Source organism: Tenrec ecaudatus, chromosome 18 (assembly GCF_050624435.1).
Source record: "Tenrec ecaudatus isolate mTenEca1 chromosome 18, mTenEca1.hap1, whole genome shotgun sequence".
NCBI classification, from domain to species: Eukaryota; Metazoa; Chordata; class Mammalia; order Afrosoricida; family Tenrecidae; genus Tenrec; species Tenrec ecaudatus.
The window spans coordinates 57,415,347-57,438,888 of NC_134547.1; the positions used below are offsets into that span (position 1 = coordinate 57,415,347).

At 57.0% G+C, this 23,542-nt stretch overlaps 2 protein-coding genes across 3 annotated transcripts in view; one reads left to right on the plus strand and one right to left on the minus strand.

The window, feature by feature from the left end:
* Positions 1-1,842: 1,842 nt before the first annotated feature.
* Positions 1,843-13,807, plus strand: CMTM3 (CKLF like MARVEL transmembrane domain containing 3). Of its 2 annotated transcripts, none has more exons than XM_075537303.1 (5): positions 1,843-2,123; positions 5,677-5,832; positions 6,648-6,743; positions 7,112-7,238; positions 13,306-13,807. In XM_075537303.1, exons 1-5 carry the CDS (start codon positions 1,968-1,970, stop codon positions 13,353-13,355), a joined length of 585 nt encoding a protein of 194 aa, XP_075393418.1. In that variant the 5' UTR covers positions 1,843-1,967; the 3' UTR covers positions 13,356-13,807. The 2 variants fall into 2 exon arrangements, with proteins under 2 accessions (XP_075393418.1, XP_075393419.1); XM_075537304.1 differs by lacking the exon at positions 13,306-13,807 and adding an exon at positions 9,596-10,896 and having other exon boundaries at positions 1,858-2,123.
* The window catches only part of CMTM4 (CKLF like MARVEL transmembrane domain containing 4), a 39,086-nt gene continuing 27,000 nt past the window's right edge, over positions 11,457-23,542 (minus strand). Inside the window, exons 3-4 of the mRNA XM_075537302.1 lie at positions 20,087-20,185; positions 11,457-17,889 (exon numbers count right to left, since the gene is read on the minus strand). Coding sequence (XP_075393417.1) covers positions 17,725-17,889; positions 20,087-20,185 — 264 coding nt within the window. The 3' untranslated portion in view covers positions 11,457-17,724. The remainder of the gene's footprint in view (positions 17,890-20,086; positions 20,186-23,542) is intronic.

A 23,542-nucleotide genomic window follows, 5' to 3' on the forward strand; every position in this document is an offset into this window, starting at 1 on the left:
CCCACTTCCCTGCCTATCATCTAGGCTCCCCCATCTACCATCCGGAGCCTGCAACTAGGGCTGAAAGGCTGGGGTCCCAAAGACTAAGCCTATTCCATCAGGTGAAGAAGCTCCTCTAGGTGGTCCAATACCAGCCCCAGGCTCAGGAGCCAGAGGACTGTGGCCCGCCCATGCCCTCAGCCCATCTGAGTGGGTGTGGCCTTGGCACCCTCCCCGCTGAGCATCCTTCCCTGAGCTTATTGAATATCCACGAGTCTATCCCTGGAGAAATGCCTCCTTAAACCTTGGAGCTGTTCTTTTCATCAAGTAATCATAAGACATTCTTACCATAACTTCTCTTCCATAGGGTCTGAGTTGTACTTGTAAAAGTATTGACTTGCGAATGTTTTATTTATATATGGGTGTGTATATGTGTACATATAACTTTACATAGTATATATATACACTTTTCAAAGCCCATAGATATATGGACATATATCTATCCATCTATATGTATGTATATGTTGTTCTATGAGCCAGAAGCGACTGGGATATATGCTTCAAAAACGGAATGATAAGATAGTGGGATTTTCCCATGAACTTTTTGACGTCCCTCTTTTACTTCCTGATTTATTTTTACCCCTCTTCTGAGACAGGAGGCATCTGTTACCGGGAATCAACTCAGTCAGGATTCTCCTCCGTGTCTGTCCCCCACACTCCTCAAAAAGGGGGCACTGTATCCCTGCTGTTGAGTGAGTAAGTGAGTGAGTGAGTGAGTGAGTGAGTGAGTGAGTGAGTGAGTGAGTGAGTGAGTGAGTGAGTGAGTGAGTGAGTGAGTGAGTGAGTGAGTGAGTACCTCTTCACTGGCTGTCGAGATCAGGAAGGTTCGCTGAGCAGGTAACTGTCAGTTCTGCCTCTTAGTTGCCTGGTCTCTGAGGAGGTGGGCGGGTACCGGAGAGTCAGGAGGAGTTCGGTTATCAGGTAGGTCGGTGGAGGCCTAGCATCCGGTAGGTGGCCATGTCTTAGCAGTCAGTCCGCGGGGGAGCCTGGTTTGTTCAAGAAACTAAGAAGGCAGACAGATGGGGAGGATTATCGTCCACACCAAGAGCCAGATGGGTGTGGGGTGTGTGTGTTGGGAGTGAGGGTGGGGCAGGCAGGGGTGGTCACTCTTAGGACACCCAGATAGGAAGCCAAGAGACGCCTTAAAGGCACCCTCACACCGGTGCTGGGAGGTGTCAGGAGCGCTTTGGCACCTAGTGGCGCTGGGGGCGGGGGGAAGGCGGTGAGCATCAGAGTAGGCGTTCAGAGGAAGGATGGGGTGGTGGGTGAGAGAGGGCGGGGGGGGGGGGGGGGGAGGGAGCACCCAGATGGCCGTGCTCCTCCCACAGGTCCAGGAGTCTCGGGAATATCACCGATAGGGTCCAGACGCGCGCGCGCGTGTGCGTGTGATGTGGTCAGGATAGGGGACCTGGGTCACCGAGGTGTCCGTCTGAGAGCCCCCCCATTCTTACAGGCGCAATGGGGAGCACCCGAGGCCCGCGGCGGCCAATATTGAGGGTCGAGAGCATAAGGCGGTGGCCGGGGAGGTGATAGGAAGAGCCCCGGGCAGGGTGGGTCACACCGCGAGGGGACGCGGAAGGTCTTGGCCGTCGGGGGGCGCCGAGGACCCCCGAGCCGCGGGCACTCGCGGGGGCAGGAAGTCAGCGCCGAGCAGGGAGTTTCGAGCTCGAGCAACTTTCCGGGCCAAGAGGAGGGGGGAGGGGCAGCCCGCCCCCGCCCCGCTGCCGGCCGGGCCAGGTCCGGGGGGGCGGGGGGGGGGCGGCGGCCGGGGTCGGAGGGAGGAGGCGCGGGGCGGGCCGGGGGCGGGGCGGGGGGTCTGCCCTGTGCGCTCCAGCTCGCCGTCCGCAGCCCCGCGGGCCAGGTTTCCGCTTCCCTCTCGACGCTGCTGGGTGGGTGACAGGGCTGGCGGCCGAGCCCCGGCCACAGCCATGTGGCCCCCAGACCCCGATGCCGACCCCGAGCCCGAGCCCGCGGGCCGCCCCGGCGCGGGCCCCGCCGCCGCCGCCTCCGCCGGGCTCCGCGCCCTGCTGCCGTCGCGCGCCTTCCTCCGCTCGCGCAAAGGCTGCCTCCTGCTGACCGAGTCGGTGAGTGCGGCGGCGCGGCCGCGACGCGCGGCTCCCAAGGTGGGGTCCCGGAGGGGTGGGGGGCGGCGCAGCGAGCAGAGCCCCAGCCGAGTCCTTCCACTTGGAGAAACTCCCCGGAGGCCCCCGGCTCCCGTCGGTGGCGTGGCGGGGATCCGAACTCAGAACTTTCCGCGGGGCTCCCACCGGCGCGCCCCAGGGTGGGGGCGTGCAGGGAAGCCCAGGGCGGGTGGGGGTTGGGGTCTTGCTGGTGTGACTTGGTCCCAGCCGCGGGCGCCCTGCTCCGAGAGCCCTCCTAGTGTCTCTGGGCAGGCCCGGAGGTCAGTCTGCGCGCTGCGCTCCGCGGGGTGGGGTCCGCTCACCACTTTACTGGGTGCTGGGGAGCCAGCTCGGAGGTGTGGGTTCTAGGCTGGGACCCCTCGGAGGCAGGGCAAGAGGAGCTCGGCCAGCTAGGGGGCGGCGGGGGACCTGTGTAGGTGGGAAGGGGACCCCCGGGATTGGAGAGGCCGGGGCCGCCCCGCAGCCGCAAGGGTGGGAGCAGGCCTCCGTGGGTGACTTCATCCCCCCCTCCTTCCCTGCTCTTCGCACCCGCTGAGCTCCTTCCTCCCCGCTCACCCCCACCCGGCCCGCCTTTGTCCTCCCTCGGCTCCCCAAACTCCCTCACTGCGGCCGGTGGGAGGGGGTGCTGGGCCTGCAGGGGTGCCGGAAGCCCAAGCCTGGCCTTGCAGGGACAGGCGGGTGAGGATGAGCCTGGTGGGCGCCCCTTGAAGAAGAAGACCTACCCCTAACCTTTGGTCTGCACCTCCCTGCCCAGGAGTCAGGGAGAACCAGCACCTGCCTAAGCACCCGCAAACCCACCCGGCTGGGCTGATGGCTCCAATCCACTGTCCCCAGAGGGGACCCCGAGGCCCCCATGACCACCTCATGGGTGGCGAGTCAGAGCAGATCTAGCTGGTGGGGGCAGGGGGTCTAGGAATAAGGACGTGATGAGGATCGGTGAGGGGCATGAGCCACTCCCCCCAGCCCCACACTCTGGCAGGAAGAGGGAGTGGAGTGGCCGGCAGGAATCAGAGAATGAGGAAATGGGAATCCAGAGGGGGATCTCCAGAACTAGGCTGGTGGGGGAGAGGGGACAGGAAGGGGAGGGGCATGGGAACAACCCTCGCTACAGGAAGTCGTGCCCGGGCTGGGTACCGGATGTGTGAGGGTCCCACAGCCCTGTCTTCCTGGGAGGCGCTAGCAGCCCTTGCGGCCCCGGATTGCCATTTGTCCTCCTGCAGATGGGTTTCTCCCCCTACCCAGTTCAGAATATCAAGGGTGGGAGCCAAGCTTACATCACCGGACCAAGCAAAAAGATTTACTGGAGAGAAGTCCCTGGCAGGGGGAGGCGTGGCAGGGGCCCTCTGACCACGCAGGACACCCAGTGGGAAAGGACAGGTTTATAAGGGAGTTTGGAGGAAAGACAGGGTCTGTACTCCTGTAGGATGACAGTCTGGAACCTCACAGGGGGCAGTTCTGTCCTGCCCTATATGGTCGCTGTGAGTCGACATCAACTCGATGGTGGTGCGTTTGAGTTTTATAAGGGAGCTGAGGCAGGAAGGACGTTATGTTTACTCATGAACAGAGAAGGGGCATTCTGGCAAGCGGGTCTACACAGGTGGGGTTATGGTAACTGGATCCGCACTCAACAGGTGTTCAGAAGTGGAGTCCAAGGTGAAGGCCTCTGAGCAGACTGTCTCCACTTGTTACAGGATGGTTTGCATGTGCCGGGCAGTTTCGAGTCCCATGCCCACTGGGTGTTCACTGCTCTCTTGGGTTCAACTGGAGGCCACAGGTGTCTGGTCTGCCCCTGTCCCTTTGAGTAATTGAAGCTGGCCCAGTGGGTGCTGACTGCAGAGCCAGAGTGTGGAACTAAAACACATTATCCACACAGGGGAGGAAAGCCCACTACCCTTGCAGGGGGGAAAGGAAATTGAAAGTGAATATACACTTGTGACATACCACAAGTCAAAAGGTTAACTGGATGTGGGTGCTTGGAGACATTTCCCAAAGTCATCTGAACTCAGTCCCAGGAGGGCCCAGCTGTCCCCACGGTCATGTTCAGAATAGGGGGTGGGGAGGCTGGGGATGCCCTCTTATTCCCAAAGCTCATTTGCCTAAAGCGGCCCCAGTGCTTCCTGTGGGACATCAGCGTGTCCCCAGGGGCCCCTGAGCTGAGGTGGCTTCCACTCAGAGTAGCCCAGCCACAGTGACAGAAGCCAGGGCAGTGTTGCCTAGCCCTGAGCCCACATTTTGGTGGCACTCTTCTGTGACACTGTTTGCACTCACTTCGCTGGACTTCAGTCTGCTCAGCTGTGAGATGGGGCTGGGGCAGCACCTGCTAGCTGCTCGCACTTCCCTGGAGCTGTGGACAAGGCTGCAGGGCCAGGCTGGCCCTTGCCTGCCCCCTTGTGAGTTATTCTCCTGGAGTAAATTCCCAGCTGTGGAATTCCTGCCTCAAAGGGCAGCGCCCCCTGCAGGCCCAGCAGCACATCATCCCCTGGCTGTTGTTACCTCTTAGTATGAAAATTGTCAACCTAACAGGTTGGCGGTGTTTAACACTCACCCTGGCACATGGTGACCCCGAGTCTATCAGAGGAAAACTGCACTCCAATAGGTTTTCAGAAGTGGATCACCAAGGCACTGCAGGATGGACTTGACCTGACAATGGTTTGGTGAGCCAACAAAGCCTGTTTATGCAACCAGAGATCCCTGTGTTAACATTGTCCCATTTGCTTCATGTATCCATCGGTCCATCCATCTGTTATCCTTTGATGCATTCGAAGGAAGTTCCAGACATAGCAGGACATTTCAACTACCGTATATACACATGCATGTATAAGTCGAGTTTTTTCAGCACATTTTTAATGCAGTTTTGGTGGTAAAATTAGGCGCCTCCGGTTGGTGTTATACTCAAGTATATACGGTAACTGCTGTAGCATGTATTAAAAAACACATCACAATCCACTGCCATATAGTCGATTCCAGCTCATAGCAATCCTCTCGATAGGGCTCCTGAGGCTGTCACCCCTTAGGGGAGCAGAAGTTCCCGCTTTCTCCTGCGGTCCGACCGGTGGGTTTGAACTGCTGATTTTGTGGTAAGCGATGCAATGCTTACCTGGCGGTGCCACTTGGGTTCCATTAAGTCACATTTCAAAAAGAAGGTGAAATCTACACCCATGAAAAGCACAAATCTCAGGCGCTGGGCTCTGCTTTTGAAAGCAGCTTCCGCGTGGCTGGTGCGCTTGGAATAGCGGGGTCTGGGCTCAGGGCCACGACGAGAAAGGCTGTTGCTGAGAGCCATAGAGGTGATTGAACTCGTGACCTCGGGACACAGTCCACCTGCTGAACAGGCATGTCTAGGCTGCAGTCAAGACTGGCTGCAATTCCTGACGACCCTTGCAGGCTGCCAATGCCCCTGCCGGTGCCTCAGTGGCTGCAGGACCTGGTGTCAAGGGTGCTGGGTGGGGTGGGGTCCCCGCACACGTTCTGACTCCTGCCCTGCACCCCACCCCAGGGTCTCTCCTTCCTGGTCTTTGTCTGCTACGTGGCCTCCTCGGCACCTGCCTTCCTCATGGCACCCCTGCTGGAGTTCCTGCTGGCTCTCTTCTTCCTCTTTGCCGATGCCAAGCAGCTGAATGACAAGTGGCAGGGCTTGTGCTGGCCCATGATGGTGAGGACTGGGACCCAGAGGGAGGGAAGGGCTGCCTGCCCCTGAGCCAGTGGCCACCCAGTGGCCAGATGGAGGAGCCAGGGGGACTGTGAGCTCTCAGCCCAGAGCCTCTCTCCCGAGGCTGGAGGGCTATCTGTAGTTGGTTCACAGGGACACGGCCCCCAATGTCTGCAGCATCCTCCCCGTTCTTCCATGAGAGCAGAACCCAGACAGCCCTTTCCCACTTGGCCACCAGGTGGCAGGGACACTCGCAATGGAGTCTTGGAGGAATGAGCCTTGGCCACAGGAATTCAAGCCATTTCCACGTGGGCTGGGTGGGTTAACTGAGGACTGGCAGGGTTTATAGGCCTGCAGTCACCCGACAGCCCTGGCTTTGTTCCATCCCGTGGGAAGGGCCCAGAGATGGAATGGCAAAGGTGGACTTGAACGCTGGTCTCCAGTATTCCTCTGCTTTCCCGAGAGCCGCACCAGCCTCTCTGTCCCATTGAGGGATGGACAAGCAGAAACTTGATGCAAAACTCCAAGTGCCCCGCTGGCTGGCAGACCTGAAAGGAGGCTGGGGTGGGTTACCACCTCTCCTTCCTGCTGGGGAATCAGAACCCAGGTCCAGCTCCGGCCTGGACCACGGGCGGACAGGAGCGGGGACAACAGCCCAGCTGGGCCAAGGGCAGGGCAGGAGCAGAGAATGCAGGTGGGGCACGTGGAGCTGGGGCTGGCTATGTGGCCAGGTGGTGCCCACGCTACTCTGGGGACAGGGCTCCTGCCACTTCAGTGCCCGTCTGAGCCCCTGGCCCCTGCGTCCCCTCTGTCCCCAGGACTTCCTGCGCTGTGTCACTGCTGCCCTCATCTATTTCACCATCTCCATCACGGCCGTCACCAAATACTCGGATGGGGCATCCAAGGCCGCTGGGGTGAGTAGCCTCCCCCCGCTCAACTCTTTATCCATCCCGGGGCCTATGTAGACCCCACTGGGGCCATTCTTGCCTGGCAGGAGCCCCTTCCTCATCTCTGACTTGGACCGTGGCTTTTGCAGAGTGTCTACTAGACGGGTGCTTGGAGGTTCACCAAGCCGAATAAACGGCTCGTCTCCCCTGTCGCTCATCAGAGGGGGCCTGCCCAGCAGCCTCCATGCAGATGGGGAGGGGTGGGGTGGGCTGTGCAGTTGGTATGACAACCCCTCAGGCTCCTCCCCCCAGCCCCTTACTCCCAGCCATCTGGGCCAGGGGCTACCAGCACCCCTTCCACCTGGGTCCCCACCAACCACTCTCTGTACCCACAGGTGTTTGGCTTCTTTGCCACCATTGTGTTCGCGATTGACTTCTACCTGATCTTTAACGAAGTAGCCAAATTCCTCAAACAAGGAGACTCGGCGGAGGAGGCCCCGGAGGGCCGGGACAAAGCAGAAGGTGGGTAGATGGTGTCGCCACGGCCTCCCGCGGGGTGTGGAGCCAGTGAAAGGTGGGGGACAGGAACTTCCTCTTCTCCCCAGACTCTCAGGTCCTTTTCTGAGTCACTGATCATTAACCAGGCCCCGTGGGGCACATAGGCTCCCCAGGGCCTCAGCCTTTCCTGTAAGGGCAAGCCTCAGCACCCCCTAGCACAGGGCTCCCTACCAACCCTGGTGAGCGAGACCTGCCCCAGGAGCCAGCTGTGCCCACACTGGTGGCCCCTGCCTGGCCCCTGGCAAGTTCAGGCTGGTTTCCAGTTCCTGTCCAAGGGGTGCAGAATTCTGGCCCCTCAGGCCACCATTCACCAACACGGAGGACAGCCATGCCTATCTGCACCCCCTCCTCTCTCCCCATTCCCCCTCAAGTTCAAGGAAAATAGAGCAGAATGCTGGGTGGCTGGTCCTTTGCCCTTAACCACACAGCCACACCAAGGTGGCCCAGCCTCAGGGGGCTGGCCCAGTCCAGGGAGGGCTCTGCCAAGGGGGATCCAGAGGGGCAGCCGGTCTGGAGTCTGTGGGTCCATAGCTGGGGGCTCCTGCCCAGGGAGATCACCAGGGGGAGGGTCCACCAAGAGCATCCCTGCCTGAGATTGTAGGAGCAGGGCCTGTGGAGCTAAAACAGAAGCTGACCTAGGTCAGAGAACCTGGCAGCCTGCCTGTGACCTGTGCACCCTACCACCCCAAGGCTTTGAGTGTGTCATCATCAGTGCCCGACTTACCCAGCCCGAGCCCTCTCCTTGCCTCCCATCCTGGAGCCTGACACCTGCCGGAACTGTCCAGGGCTGGGCCACCTGCCCTCCAGCCACTCCCAGTGAGGCAGGAGGTAGACGTAGAAGCTGATATATGGTTGTGTACACTGTAGGGTGGGTGCCCAAAGAGGTGCCAGGGAAAGCCTCCTGGGTGTGGAGGTGGGGAAGGGCAGAAATGGCCAAATGGTGACAGAGGTGCCAGCCTGGCTGGATGCCGGTGGAGGTGACCCAGGGCTGGGTGCCCAGGGAGATCAGGGCAAGAGTGCCCTGAAGTGGGCCAGGGCGGAGGACAGCTTCGAGAGAGCGGGCATCAGTCCAGGTGAGGGGCAGATGCTCCCCAAGGCAGTGACACCTGCTGGCCAGGTAGTTCCTGAACTGTCCATCCTCTGCTGCCAATGCAGGATGCTCACACTGTGCCGGTCTGCGAACTCTCCCCAGGCATTCTGCGTAGGTTTGGGCATTCCTGGCCCTGCTGTCTAGGCGCCTGGTGCCACGATGGTTCAGTGCTTGGCTGTAGATCAGCAGCCGGGAGGAAGACTCGATCATGTCTAAGATCACAGGCTACCAAAGCGGTGGGGACGGCTGTCACGAGGGGTGGCCAGGAGTCGGCAGCGACTCCCAGACATGCAGCCTTCAGACCAGCTCCCCAAGGCACCGAGGTGGACAGGCCACGCGTGTGAGCTTGCGAGGGTTCCCCCACGCATGGAGACTTCTGCATGTACACAGAGAAACCACGTCTCAGTGGCAGGCAACAATTACTGGCCTATGTGGTTGGGCCGGAGATATCGAAAGCTAAGCCGACGAGCCATTGACACAGGACTGAGGGGAGGAGGCAGTGTTTGGGGTTCTCCAAGCAAACAAGGGAACCCCCGGCCCTGAACTCACCTGGGGCCAGCAATGCATGAAGGCTGATGGGGCTCTCGAAGGGGGGCCCAGGAAGGGAAGAGGGGGCGATCACTGGAGAGTGATACGGATGTTTTCCTTTCTGGGGTGCGGGGAGGATCCGAGTCTCTCCAGAGTCATCTTCAGTCCAGGGATTTGGGGGATCCTCGAGTCATACCTCAGAGGCAGCAACTTGTCATCGGCAAATGGTTTCTGGTCACCATTTAGAAAAAAAGGTGTTGGAAGGATAAAAGGTGGAAAGGGGGAGTTGGGGTGTTTTCCCTACATAGGCTCCATTTTTAGATCCTGGCTGTCCCCAGGGCACAGTGTCTCATTGGCTGTCCTTGGTTGATCTCAAGTGGGGGGAGAAGGGAGATTGAGAGACAGCTGTGGGCACACACCTCCACCTAGGGGGTTCTGAGGGACCCCTGGGCTTCAGGCTGGGGTGGAAGCAAACCGCTTCTCCCCACACTTGATGTGAAGGGTCCCAGCAGGCACGGGGCTCGGCACAACCCAGCAGCCGCCTGCACGCCAAGCTGTTGCCATAGGAGAGGCCTGGGCCCGAGGCCTCTGCCAACAGCCTGGCTTTGTGTGTCCCCAGAGACGGTTCCCAGGTACCAGTGCCCTGGAAACGCCCCCCTCCCGCCCCTCACCCCCAGCTTCCTCCTCTCTGCTTTCTTTTCAGAAGAGAATTCAGACTCAGACTCAGACTGATGGCCTGCCTGTGCCTGGCAAGCCCAGCCAGCTGGGGGGTCTCACCCCACTCCAGCACCTACCTTCCTGCCCACACTGGCTGACAGGGAGGCGGGGACACTGTGACATCTTCAGCAATGGTGGCAGCGGGAGATGCTGGCAGATGGGGGTCCCTCCCTCTGCATGTTCAAGTCTAGCAGAGAAGGCCTATGGGGGCTCACGCTGTCTGCACACGAGGAAAGCCCAATCTCTGCCTCCACCTTCCCGCTACGTGACCTCGCTGCCCAAGCACCACTGGAAGCAAGGCCTGTTCCCGGCCAGGGCTCAGCCTCGGGTCAGATGGACACTTATAGCCGGCCATCCCGCTGTCACCGTGAGCATCGCATGCTGCAGGGTGGCACTGGGGATGGCCTGTTCCCAGATGGAAAGCAAGCAGACAGGATCCACAGCACGGTCGACCCACCAGGCCCCATCAGCACCTCCTAGTGGTGCTCCTGTTTCGACCAGGCGCTCGATGTAGGAGCCTCCCGACCCCCAAGGGCCCATCTTCCCTCCGGAAAAGCTGGTTGTGGGGCTCGGAGCCCCCAACTGCCGCTACCCTCCGCCTGGGAATGGCCACACCATCTTTGGGTGGGAGGGATACTCTGGGCTTAAGATGATCTGAGAAAGCTCATCTGGCTGGCCAGTTTCTCTGCATCCCAGGCCACACTGGCTCGTCGTGACCCTGATGTAGGGTTTCCAAGATGAGATTTCCCAGGAGCAGCCGGCCTTACTGTCTCCGAGAGGGTGACTGGTAGGTTTGAACCGCTGACCTTGTGGTGAGCGGACAATGCCTAACCTGCAGCACCACCAGGGTTCCTTGCTCCAGAAGCCAAAGGGAACTGAATGGTGCAGTCAGTGGGCAGCTGGGCAGGCCCAGCTACGGACCCTCTGCTAGAGAGAGGGTCTGGGATGCCCAGGACAATGTCCTCCTAGACTCCAGAGCAGGTCTCCTGACCATCTTGTGAGATAAAATGAGCCTCCTGCTACCTAAGGACTTTATTCTGTGTACGGCTCCTCAGTGGGGTTTTGTAACTTTATAGAGTTGGACTTTATATAGCTACACACACACACACACACACACACACACACAAAAGCAGCGTCCTAACCAATAGCATCTCCTGCGACCCAGGAACCCTGTGAATGAGCCACCTTTCTGGGCCGGGTTTGGGGCATTTGTATGTATCCTTGTTCTACTCTTGCATGTGAATCTCTGATGCTGAAACCGTCATATTGGATTAAACCAGACTACGAGCTGGGGGTGTGTGTGTGAGGAAGGCCGACTCCACCTGGGGGATGGCTGTGGGGTGGGGGCAATTCCATGCTTTAGCACCCTGGGGGAGCATGGGATGGGGAGGGGGCAAGGGGTGTTGCTTTGAGACTGCCGAGATTGGCAGTAGTCACTTAGCTTGGCCCGGGCACGGGGCTAAGCTTTTGGCATAAATTGGATCCTTGTTTGATTTTGAGTAAGGTCACGCCCCTTGGCTGCCGCCGCCCTGGAGCAATGGTCTCGCAGGCAACCACACGGGGGGTCTCTCACACGTTGGGAACACTGCAGCTGGGACTCCAGGGTGGTGGTCCGGGCCCAGGTCATTGGGAAGAGGCAGGTACTGCAAGCCAGCAGGATACACCATCACCAGGGCTTCCCCAACCTGCACCCGCCTCACCTCCAATGTGCAGAAGCCAAGAGCTACCCAGTAACTTACCGAGCCACCAGGCTGCTGCCACCAGGGCCCTGAGCCTTCTTCCCATCCCCAGAGCTGTGGCTTCCTTCACCCTGACGTCAGAAGCGCGTGAGAATGAGAGAGATGAGAGCATTTTATGTTGTCCGTTTATTACACAAGAACTCCTTCATGACGATTCAATACAATATTCATTATGATGAGTGTTGAGAAAGTTATTTCCCTCTACATACAAAAATACAGATTTGAACACTAAGAAAACAATCGGGACAAGTACCATGAAAAAAATTGGTCCTTCAGAGGAAATAAAGGGGTGGGGGGGTGAGGGCAATGTGAGGCTCTGTCTGTTATTGGGGGCCAGCACAAGCAAAGACTTGGGGCCCCCGCCAAAAATATTACTCCACACAGTCAAACCCAAGAGCCAGCTGGAGCTGGGTCCCCACTGAGGGCACTGGTATCAATTTGAGAAGGGGACCCCCCAATTCACCATCAGCACAGGCCACCATTTACCAGATGGGCAGCCCCTCAAGAGACCCAGGGCTGTCTTTAACATGTAATTTTTTAAAAGAGGACTTAAATAGTGGGAACAGTGCCCCCCTGCAAATGCCACCAGGTGAAGTACCAGTGAGTAATCATTTTCTTGGAAAGTCACTACTTAGCCACCTGACTTAACTCTCTTATAAAACAACTACACTTGCCAACCCTTTGAAAGACCAAGACGCTAATGCTACAAGTTATGTCTCCGAGAAGCAATTCCTTCATACAGCAATGGCTCAGCTCGGCCGGGACCAGATCTATTGTGTGTGTGTGTGTGTGTGTCGAGGGGAGGGGTGCGCGCAGGGAGAATCAAGGTCAATGTCACCTTCAGAACAACCCACTGCTCACAGCAGTGTTCAGGCCAAAAGCTTAGAAAGGGCCACCAGCCTGGAACCTGGGGATGCCCAAGGCCTCTGCTCTACTCATGGGAGGCCCAGAGGGTTGGGCCTGGGGCTACCAGCCCGTGAGGCAGATGCAGCCCTAGAAGCGGAGGGCTCTCTGCTTGTTTGACTGGGAGACCAGGTGTGTGGCGGCCCTGCAGTGCCAGCTCTCGGGCAGGAAATGCCAAGTGGTTCACGCTTTCTTCAGAGGGCTGCTCTCAGCCCAGAATGGTTACAGAAACGGGGGGCGGGGGGGGGGGAGCAGAGCGGAGAGCCAGTTTGGGTTTGTTTTTCTTAAAAAATACCTATGACGTCAAAGGGGAAACAGCCAAACCTCAAGGCCGGCATCACTGGAAACATGTGTCCAAGGAGGCACGGTCTTAAGTCCTGTAACAAAAATAGCGCTCTCTGGTTCAAGCAAACGCACATACTCTCTTCAGGCCCACGACTGACCAGAGGGCTTGTGTGACGCGCGGAAGAAGGCACCAAAGGTGAGGGGATTATAAAAACCAGGGCCCAAACTCACTGCCATCGAGGCGATGCCCACTTGCAGCGACCCGACAGGCTTCTACGACTCGAATGCCTTGTCTCTCTCCCAGGCTGACTACAGTAGGCCTTGAGATATACACAGGTGGGGTTACCTACTTGGGGAGGGAGACAGTCATAATAACTTACAATCGATAGTTTACTGGGTTTGCCTCGGGCTCCTGAACCCTTGCAAAATTCGCTATCTACAAACATTTTCAATCCCAAGCCGCTTCTGAGGGGCACCACATCCGATGGAGCCAGGGTGTGATGCTGGCCGTGGGGCAGGATTTGAAGATGTGCTTTTAAATGGAGTGAAAGAGGTGGCCCTCTGTGGGGGCCCAGCCCAGTTTGCCCCAGGTCTCCTGCCCTGGCTCTCCTCCGAGAGCCTGCTTCCCCTGGGGCCCAGAGCCATACTCTCAATGCCTGTGGTCAGGATCTGGCCAGGGCAGGAAGGAGTCCCAGGGCCTTAGCAGGGAAGCCGCCAGCCTGGCCTGGCCCTGTCTGTGCCTCCCTCCACTGTCCCCATTTCTTACCAGGTCTCAGCAGCTTCGGTCAAGGAAGAGGCCCACGGGGTCCTTCCTGCTGAAAGCAAGACCACCAGACAGACCAGTCAGGATCTCACCCCACACCTTCTCTGAGGCCCAAGGTTATAAAAGGGAACGCTGGCCCTCGCCCTGAATCCTAGCCACAAAGTTGTTAAAGGAAGTCTGAGACAAGTTCTTCACCTAAATCAGAACCATGGAAGTTCTGGCAGCAGCCCTCGCCCCGCCCCCCAAGTCCAAGCAGGATGAAGGCCTCATCTGAAGCTGGCCTGACCATCATGAACCATCTGTCCCAACCCAACAGAACAAGGCCAGCTCCGTAGGTCTGTGGAGCCAGTCAGCTAAGGCAAAAGCTCAGTATCCAAATGTGGGCCAGCAGCTCACCTGCCCATGAAACATACACACCATTCAAGGATCCACAATCTATACTCCATTCTAAGCAAGCCCCACGGATTCAAACTCATGGGCTTGTGGGTAAATTTTTCTTTTTTCTTTACTGTTGTTGATGGGTCTCTTTACTACTGGGTTGATGGTTTCAGAAAAACTGGGCAGGACATAGGAGAAGGCTGAGAGAGCCTCTGAAGGGGGCAGACAAACGGATGAGGCAACCTAGGGGGCACAGCTACCAGAGGGAGCCGTAGATGGAGCACAGGGTTTCAAACACCTCCCTGGCCGGTCAGCTCAGGATTGGCACACCAACCGAGAAGAACCGAGAGATGTTCAGAGGACAAGGGATGTCTGCAGCAAACTGAGAGGGAGGCAGGGCTGAGCCCGTGTCCTGACAGTCCGCGATCACAGTCAAGTCAGAGGCTGAGTCGCCTATCCAGACTCAGTACAAGTGTCCGAGCCCATCCCACAAGGCTGATTGTGGGACACAAGACCTCCCTTTCCCAATGGCAAGGGGACAGCAGAGTAGCTGACCAAGTCAGCCTGGGTCTGTCAACACTCTGTACGTGACCAACAGACCCACTGCACACAGGGCCGGGCCAGCGAGTCAGGGCCGCCCCCACCACCTGCCTCGCCAGCACTCTGCTGGTCCCCGGAGCCTGTGCTCTGGAAAGAGCCCCTCCGGAGCCTCTGGGGTCCTCAGGAGCTGGAGAGGCATCTGGAAGCCTCGCAGGCTGGGACCCATCCCGGAGCAGGAAGCGCTTTGTACCCTGCTGCGCTTGACCTGGGAAGCCCTTGCTCCCTTTGCTCCGCTTGATGCCATTCCTGCTCCTGTAAGTCAGACATGGAGAAAGTGAGCGTCTGACAGTGGCGGGTTGAGTTGGGGCTACTTTATCTCGAACGCACCGGCATGGGGGGGAGGGGGAGGAGAGAACCCTCAAACCACTGCATCCTCTCTGCTCTGGTCAGTACAGGCTCTGAGGCCAGCACATGGAAAATCCAGACCTGGGCTGAGGCACCCAGGGCCTAGCATGGGTCATGAGCACCCAGGGCTCATCTTCAAACTCCCCACCACCTTCAAGGTGAACTGATGTTGACAGTTCCTTGGCAGTTCTTTGGCAAAAATGCCTGCCCCCTGGAGTCCCGCTGCCTCAGGCAGGTAACTTTTCATGCCAATGATGCCTCACAGGAATGTCATTCCACACCTGGCCGTGTGTGCCCTGGACTTGAGCAGGGGTCATGCACCCCCTCTCTAGGCTCTGGCTGTCTACTGTGCTAGGAGGATACTGGGGTGCAGCACCTTAACACAGGGAGGCTGCTCCCAGGACATGTGCCTTACCTCCCATACCTCTGAGGCACCTCTAAGCCTTGGCCACCTCTGAGGACACTAGGCCAGGTGTGAGGGGGGCACAGCGGACACGACTGGAAGAGCTATAGGGCCACTTCCGGATGTAGTGGGAGCTAATTAAATATAGAGGGAAAACATGGACAGGAACCAGGGGTGCCTCATGGTCCGAAGGGTATTAAATAGTTCCCAAGAACATAAATAATTCAGAGTGCCAGGTCACACTGACTCCTGAGCTGCCCTGTGGCACCCACTGCCACCCCACAGTCGCCGTCCACCAGCATGGAGGGTTTCCGTGAACTCCCCGGGCAGTGGATCACCCAGCTTCTGGAGGCCCCCCCACTGTCTCCCTTCAACAGCCAAAGTGACATGGGGGACTTGGACAACCATGGCCCGAGGGGTGGCCTTTCCTCCATCTCATGTTAATAAAAGGTGGCCTTTCGCAGCGGCCACATGGAACAAGATTCCTCGCAGGAGGTTTCTGGAAGTGCTCCTTCCAATTGGACACCACCGTTTAACGCCAGGCGGGGGGGGGGGGGGGTCAGTGTGACCCTATTTTTAAGTGGATGGTCTTATTTCTTGGGGGTGGGGCGGGAGCCCAATGTTGACGGTACAGACACATTCAATACAGGTGAAGTAAATACTGAACATGAACAGATAAAAATCCAGATGTCCCACCTCCTCCCCGGGGGACCCCAGACTTGAGGTTGGATAAGCATGGTTTGTGCAGAGTCACAGGGCTCGCTCGTGGGGCAAAGGCGGCATCAGCTGCTCCTTGTGCCCAGAGGAAGGTGGGTTCCCAGCTCCCAGGGCTCGAGGACACCTGGAGCCATAGGTGTTACCTGGGCAGGGGCCACGGGGGGCATGGACTGCAGTGGAGCCCAGAGAGTCCCTGGTGCTCGCTTCTGGGCGCTAACCACAAACGCAAACCTTGGAGAGGCAGCACTAGGCCACTTCCTGCCACAGCCCACTGCAGCGGCGCTGCCTGATCAATCAATGCCCCCGCGGTTTCTGAGGACTGCTAGGCCGCAGGACACACGTGGATGCTTTCCCACACACGTGCTCCGCCCCCCAATGCCCAAACACACACGCGCGAGCCCTCTCCTCTCTCTCTCTCGCTGGCGCTTGGGTCATTCCGCAGCACAGGTCGGTGCGGCAAGACCCCGGGGAGTCCCCACACTGCCGCAAAAACTCCCAGCCGGCAGGACGTGTTGTTGCTTTCCCAACCCCCCTTGGTGAGGGCGAAGCACGAAATATCGGGACTGGAATGGGGTTTGTAAACATGAAATACGGCTCGAAGACTGGAAAGCTGACACTCAAAAATGACTGTTCTGTAAAAGATACAGCTCATCTCCAAATTGGGGGGGGGGTTGGTCGTGGGGGTGGGAGCACGGCAGGACACACACACACACAACAGAATGCGAAACAGAAAACCTAGAGTGAGGAAAGGGCTCGTCGAACTCAATCACCACAAATCATCATCAAGAACCCAACCCACACCCTTAAATTAAGTACCTAGAATTTCCCCCAGCAACTTCCACACTTCATGTCCATGACCATGACCCCGAGAGGCACCAGGAGGCCCTTCGGAAACATGCGTGTGAAAAGGCGTGTCCTGGTGCAAATTCAAGTATCTCAAGTCCTCGTTGGCAAGGCTGGCCAGACCCCCCACGGCAGAACTCTTCTCGGGTGCTGGAAAATGAGCCCCCGCCACCCCCGAGGATGGAGGGTGGGGGCACGTGCCTCCATATGTCACCCACCAGCACCCCTGCCTCTTCCGCTCAGTGGTCAATGAAGCCAGCAAAGCTTGAGGCAAAGGACTGGCTTCTTCCACGGCTTCCACCTGAGAAGGTACACATCAGACAATCTGCAATCCAGCTTCCGAGTCCGCGGGGCGGCGGGGCCTCACAGGCAAGGTGGGCCCACATCCCGAGAGAAGAGTCCGGGCCTTGGGGAAGTGATTCGTTTGAGGGTGGGTCCTCAGCTGGGTGCAAGGGAGAAGGTGGCCCCCGGCGTCGGGTCAGCTGTCCCAAGTGGACATCAGCTATTCCTAACCCAGTGAGGTCGACTCAAGACCCAGGGAGAGTTGGGCGGCTCATCCCTCCGCCCAGACCCGCAGGATCACACATGAGCTTCTGGCTGTGCGGGCCACCTGCCGCCCAGGTCACACCGGTGGGGGGCGAATGTGTGAAGTGAGGGTCCGGCTGGGTTTCAGCACCACTCTGGGGCACACACAAGCAAGGCAGCAGCCCCCAGGAGCTGCCTGGGGATTGCTGCCCCTCGGTCTTAATTCCTCCATGGCTCCTTGTGCCTCTAAGGAGCCCCATTCCATCCCAAGTCCCGACTTGCCGCAAACACATGTGACAGAGAGTCCTTCTCCTTCTGAGTCAGCTCGAGGGTGGACTCGGCCAGCCATGGAGGCCAGCTGCCCTCCACAGTCCCCACAGGCTTTAGAAGCTATGGCCTGGCCTGCCCGCTGCTGTCTGGACAGCTAGGCATGGGGGTGCCCCCCACCCACATACCCGCCAGCAGGGCCATTCAGAAAACCCGGTACCCAAGCGAGCTTCCTTCTGCCAAGGAGGGCAGGGCAGCATCTGATGTAATCACATGGGAATCTGATGTGACGATGGGAAGAAAGCTTGATTGCAGGGAAGGGCAGGAGGGCGGGGCCCCGCCGGTCCTCACGTGTCCAGGCGCTGGATCTCAGGGCGGCTGTCCACGTCCCTGGACTCGGAGCGGGCCCGGATGTAGTCGCTGGTGCTCTGCTGGCTCAGGCTGCCTCTCCACTTCTGCACGGACAGGAAGGCGCTTGCTGCGTACACCACCGTCGCCAAGAAGCCGAATATCTGAAATAAGTTCCCAGGCAACCAATCAGATTAATGTGGTGGAGACCCAAAGCCCACCTGTAAGATAACTGGACAGTCTCTCACGGAAGGGCCACATGGGAGGGCAAGTTTACCCAGGGTGCGGGGTAGCCCTGAAGAAGCACCCAACTGCCCTCTAAGTCCCCCTGTGTCACATCCCAGGGTTACTTCATTAAGCCTGTTAGACCTTTGAATATTCATTTGTATAATGAAGATTGTTCGATGCACGTTAAACTTGCCGGAAACAGTAATGGGAGCAATGATTCTCTGGGGCTTCAGGAAGGGGTGGGTGAGGGGAAGGGGGAACCAGTAGCAAAGATTACTGCATAACCCCAATCAAGGGGAACAAATAACAGAATTGTAGGGGAGCAGATGCAGAGTATGGTGTAAGTTATGGAAAAAATACTACTACTAATAATAACAATTATTTATAAGAATAAGGGGTAGGGTGGGGGAGCGAGGGGAGCTGATATCAAAGAGTTCAAGAAGAAAGAAAATGTTTTGAAGATGATGGTGGCAGTAATTATACAATGATGCTTGATCCAACTGAATTATGATTGTTATAAAATCTGTAAGGGCTCCCAATAAGATGATTTAAAAAATTTAAAAATAGGGAACCAGTTATAAGGATCTACATATAACCACCTCCCGAGGGGCAGACAACAGAAAAGTGGGTGAAGGGAAGACGGACAGTGTAAGACATGACAAAATAATAATTTATAAATTATCAAGGGTTCATGAGGGAAGGGGGAAATGAGGAGCTGATACCAAGGGCCTCAGTGGAGAGCAAATGTTTTGAGAATGATGAGGGCAACGAATGTACAAATGTGCTTGACACAACTGGTGTATGTATGGATTGTGAAAACAGTTATATGAACCCCCAATAAAATGATTTACAAAAAAGAAATTAGTCAAGGACATGTTGTAAATAAAGCGTAATGACAGGAAGAAAAAAAGAGCACGCAATAAAATGATTAAAAGTTTTTAAATAAAAGGTGAAACAATTTTTAAAAATGCAGGACATACATTTAAAAAAAAAGGAATGGACCAGGCTAGTCCTGGGGCATGCCCCTGCTGACAGGGTCTTGGACAGGGGCAGGCCCGAGCAGCTCCCCCAGCCCCGTCAGCCCCCTGAGCTGTGTGCCTGGGAGCCCAGCCCCGCCACTGTTCAGCTGTCAGGCCCGGGCCATGTCTGTAGCTGGGGTGACCCGCTTCAAACCTGTCTGACCAGAAGTCAGCCTACGGTTCCTTTTGAAGCACTTTGTCCCTAATAATAAAAACTCACTCACAAAAGGGCCTCTTTTGACATCACCTTTGTGGCCTCTGGCCTGGGCTGAGAAAATGCCATCTATCCATCTACCACGTGGGCAGAAAGCCCACGCTTGCCCAAGGGCCCCAAGTCAAGCCACGAGGTGTGCCCCCCCTCCCTCCCCCCCCCCTCCTGCTGCCCAGCAGCCTCCTCTCACCCCACAGCAGCCAGTGAAGGTCAGGTGAAGCCGAAGCTGCGTCTCAGGTATCTGGTGGTAAAGGGGTCTAACACAGCAGTTCTCAACCTGTGGGTCCGGACCCCTGTGGGGGTCAAACGACCCTTTCACAGGGGTCGCCTAAGACCATCAGGGGGGAAAAAAATTTCTGATGGTGGTAGGAACCAAGACACCGCTCCTCTATCCGTCTCCAGGAGGGCCCGCCCACACGCAGATACGCCCACCTACGAGTACCCAGTGTGAAGACTGTTATCCACGCTACACCATGCTTCCAGACAACGTTTCATCTATTTGTCATTAGAAATATTTCACAATATATAATGACAAATTGTTTTTTGTGCTGAATCACTATGCTTTAATGATGCTCAATTTGTAACAATGAAAATACATCCTGCATATCAGATATTTACACCGCAATTCATAACAGTAGCAAAATGACCGTTATGAAGTAGCAATGAAAGTAACATGTGGACTAACACGTGGGAGGGCAGAGGGGTAAGGATTTCTAGAAGCACCTCCAGCTCCCACAGTGACACGGGCTCTTGGGCAACGCAGAACAGAGGGAAGCAAAGTCTTGCCCTGGCCATCACCAGAGAAGGGGAGGTCATGGAGTGTCCCTGGGAGATGCCAGAGGTTGCTGCTACCGGCTGAACCACAGCCACCCCAGAGGGGTCTGAGTCTCTGAGCTTACTCACCACAGCGGCAATCTCTGCTCCGGCTTTGTGGTTTAGAGCAGCCAGGACGATTGAGGCGATGAAGAAAAAGAAAGTGCTGAGCCCGGTGTTGACCAAGTCCTGACGGGAAAGAGAAAATAAAACCGCTCAGAGCCGTCCTGCCATCCTTCGCCCTCGGATTGAAGAGTGCAGTGCCCGCCCTCCGCCCTGACCTGGGCTGCCCAGGCTGGTCTCCACCGTCCCAATGTGAGGCAGCCAGGGATGGCAAGTTTAAGCCAACGCCACATCTTCAGCACCCCAAATGCCAACCTGTTGAGGATGCACCTGCCAATTACTTCTGGGAGTCCTTTTGCCGTCTTTGTAAAAATAAATAAATAAATAGATAAAACCAACACAATACACCCTGGGCATGAGTGAAGCCCCTGCCTCCAGAAAGTACTGAAACTGGGAAACATCTCCTTAGAAATGCCGTGTTCCTGGCAGAGCACATGCCTCGCTCCCTAGCAGTCTCTTCTAGCCCGCCCTCAGGTTCCCTCGAACCTCCCGAAGGCTCGATCCCTCGTGGTGGAAAGAACACTGCAGGGGGGCTAACAGTCTGACTGCGGGGAAGCCACTCGGTTTCCTCGTGTTCCCTGGAGAGCGGGCCGCCCCCCAGGGCTGGAGTTCCTCCCAGTGTTTCCAAAAAACTCACTGTCGTGGAGTCACTGCTGACTCACAGTGACTCCAGAGGGGCAGGGCAGAAATACTCCTGCAAGACCCAAGATTGTCACTTTCTATGGAGTAGACAGCCCTGTCTGTCTTCCCGGGAGATACTTACTCATGGTTTCAAACTGCCAACCTTATGAATCCCAGCCCAACTCAGAACCATGACATCCTTGTTCACAGGGGTAACTGTTCCTCATTTCTGGAGAGGGACAGGTACTCACAAGCCATAGGCGTTCCCCCTGCCCCGGGCCCCACACCCAGCCACGTTCTAAACCACAAGGCACATGCTGTGCTTACAGAGTCCTCATGGTGCTAAATCAGCTCCCATCAGAGAGACTCACTGAGCAAGAATTGCTATTACTATTCCTCGTGAACTCAAGCGGAACCGGTGCCCCTGAACGGGTAAGTCTTGGACAAGGGCTGAGGGCTCAGCACGTGGCAGCTCTGGGAGATCCAGCCCACCGGGGCACTTGGCCTGGGTCCCTTCATGGGTAGCGGGCTGGGAGTGGTCACCTCGCTGGAGGAAGCCCGGGGTGGCCTGTGTCACAGGAGGCAGGGTGGGCAGAGGACTGTCACAGGTACTGCTGAGAAGCTTGGTGGGCTGAGACCCAGAGAGGAACCAGTGGCGCTGGGAGTAGGAGGCCACAGTAATCCTGGCCAGAGGATTCTTGAGCACGGAAGCCAAACTGGAACGGGCCTCAGGATTGTGGGGAGGGGGGCACATGGGAGGTTTAGGGGGTACGGATAATAGCTTTCCTCTTGACATGCTTCATTATACCGCATATGTACCCCCTCGCCTCCCCACAATTAGGGGGTTTATTAGGTACGTTAACAAGTTACAATTCAGGCAAGAAATGCTCAGGAAACAGTTTCCAGGCAGGACGCTTTCTGCCCTATGTGTGGACAAGCCTCTCCCTGGGCCTCAGTCTCCTGGCCTGGCTTCTGGCCTGTTCAAGCTGCCAATAAATGCCCAAAGGGCATGCCACTCTGCCAACATGCCTGAGTCTAAACGCACTCAGCTCTGGCTCCAAGGGTCTGCAAATGTATGGTTACTCTTAGAAACTGTTCTGAATATGCTGCATTGGATGCTATAGGGTTAGCGGGGAGAGAGGGAAGGAGGAAGGGAGAGAGAGAGGGAGGATAAGCACAGGAGGCAGGGAGTAGAGAAGACTTGCTCAAACCTCCTTTTAGGAAGGGCAGTTGAGTGTGTAGGCCCAGCCCACAGAGGGGGAGAAAGAGGCAAGGAAGTGTGTGAACAGCTCCTAAGAAACAGAGAAAAGCGGAGCCTCAGGACAAACGGACTGCTAACAGACTGAGTGCCTTAACGTTCATTTTTGTTTGTTGCCCATATTGATGCCAATCTGAGCTCCCGGGCGACCCACTTAGCTGAACGGGACCCACTGCTCCCTCCTGCAGCCAGCAGCTGGTTCTCCTGGGGACAAAAATGCTCCTGGCGCCATGCTGGAAGGACACAGCACAGCCAAGGCCACCTCTTCTGGAGGACATGATGAGCTGGGACCAGGCTGAGGGGCCCAGTGTGTCTCACCTGCCCCTCCTCCACCCCTCTTTTGTGGGATAAGCACACCCTGTCATCTGGCCCAGAAGGCAAGGGGGTGGGTGTGGGAGGTCCTGGCAAGGATCCCAAAGGATAGGAAGATACTCCCAAGAGACCATGTGGTAGTGACATAATCTGTTGTCAACTTGAGACTAGTAAGAGTGAAGGGGTGAGGTTTAGCCTGTCGATCAGGTTGCAGCTTGATGACCTCATTTGGAGGTGCTAAGGACATAAATAGCCCCCTAGAGGTGGGACACACACTAACTCCCCAAGAGACATTCCTGCTGACAAGTCACATGGAGCTATACTGACGGGGCCAGAGCCTTGGAGCTGGAGGAGCCATATGGAGACCCATGCCAGCACTGAGATGCTTCCACCACCACTGAGAAATCTGAAGCAGGCCTTTGGGCAGAAGTAAGGCTTTCTTTCACAGGAGCTGACAGAACACACTGCAGAGAGGCCAGTCTCCAGGAGAAGGAGTGACGGACAGACAGACACCTGCTGAGGCTGCTCTTCCCGTGGAAACACTATGAGCGCAATGGGAGCGGTGTGGCGGCGGCTCCCTAAACAAACACCTGACGTGCACTGTATCCTCCCTGGTTCAGTGTTTTAAAATCCCAGTGTGAAAATTATCCTCCCTGTCTTGCAAAGGCAAGGTTCTGACCAAGTGGTTAGCCCAACATCAGCCACAGACCTTTGGAGTTGCCCGGGGCAGACAAAGGTGTGTCTGACCCAAAGCCCTGCCTCTCATCTTTGCTCAACCTTCCAGGCACTGAGCCAGCGTTCCCGACAAGGTTTCCTTCATGCTCAGCCAAGCGCCTCCCCAACCAGGACTTGTTAGTGGAACCAACGGGCACAATGAGCACGAATGGGCACAAAGGGCCAAGGTGGTGGACCATCCTCGGGTTCTAGCTGAAAGAGGGGGCTTCTAAGGGTCTCTTAAGCCAACTGACGAACCCCTTCGAAATCCTGCTGTGTGATTTAGATTTCGATTCTCTCCGGGTTGTTTAAGGAGGTGGGACCAAGCGTCGTCATTTCTCTGTTAGGGACAGAAGGAGCCACCCTGGAGGCACCATGGGTTAAGCGCCAAGCGAGAAGTTGGAGGTTTGAAAACACAGCCCACCGCGCTGTCTTTGGGGGGAGAAAGTGGGCCTGGGGATGGGGTTCTGTGCAGGGGACAGCGAGCGGCGTGCTCTGAGGCAGCCCTGCTCTGTAGG

Bases quoted from the DNA above. Each gene is read 5' to 3' on its own strand.
- CMTM3 (XM_075537303.1), top strand. From the start codon at position 1,968: ATGTGGCCCCCAGACCCCGATGCCGACCCCGAGCCCGAGCCCGCGGGC. The intron at 2,124-5,676 runs GTGAGTGCGGCG...ACCCCACCCCAG, and splicing joins GCCTCCTGCTGACCGAGTCG to GGTCTCTCCTTCCTGGTCTT. The intron at 5,833-6,647 runs GTGAGGACTGGG...CTCTGTCCCCAG, and splicing joins GCTTGTGCTGGCCCATGATG to GACTTCCTGCGCTGTGTCAC.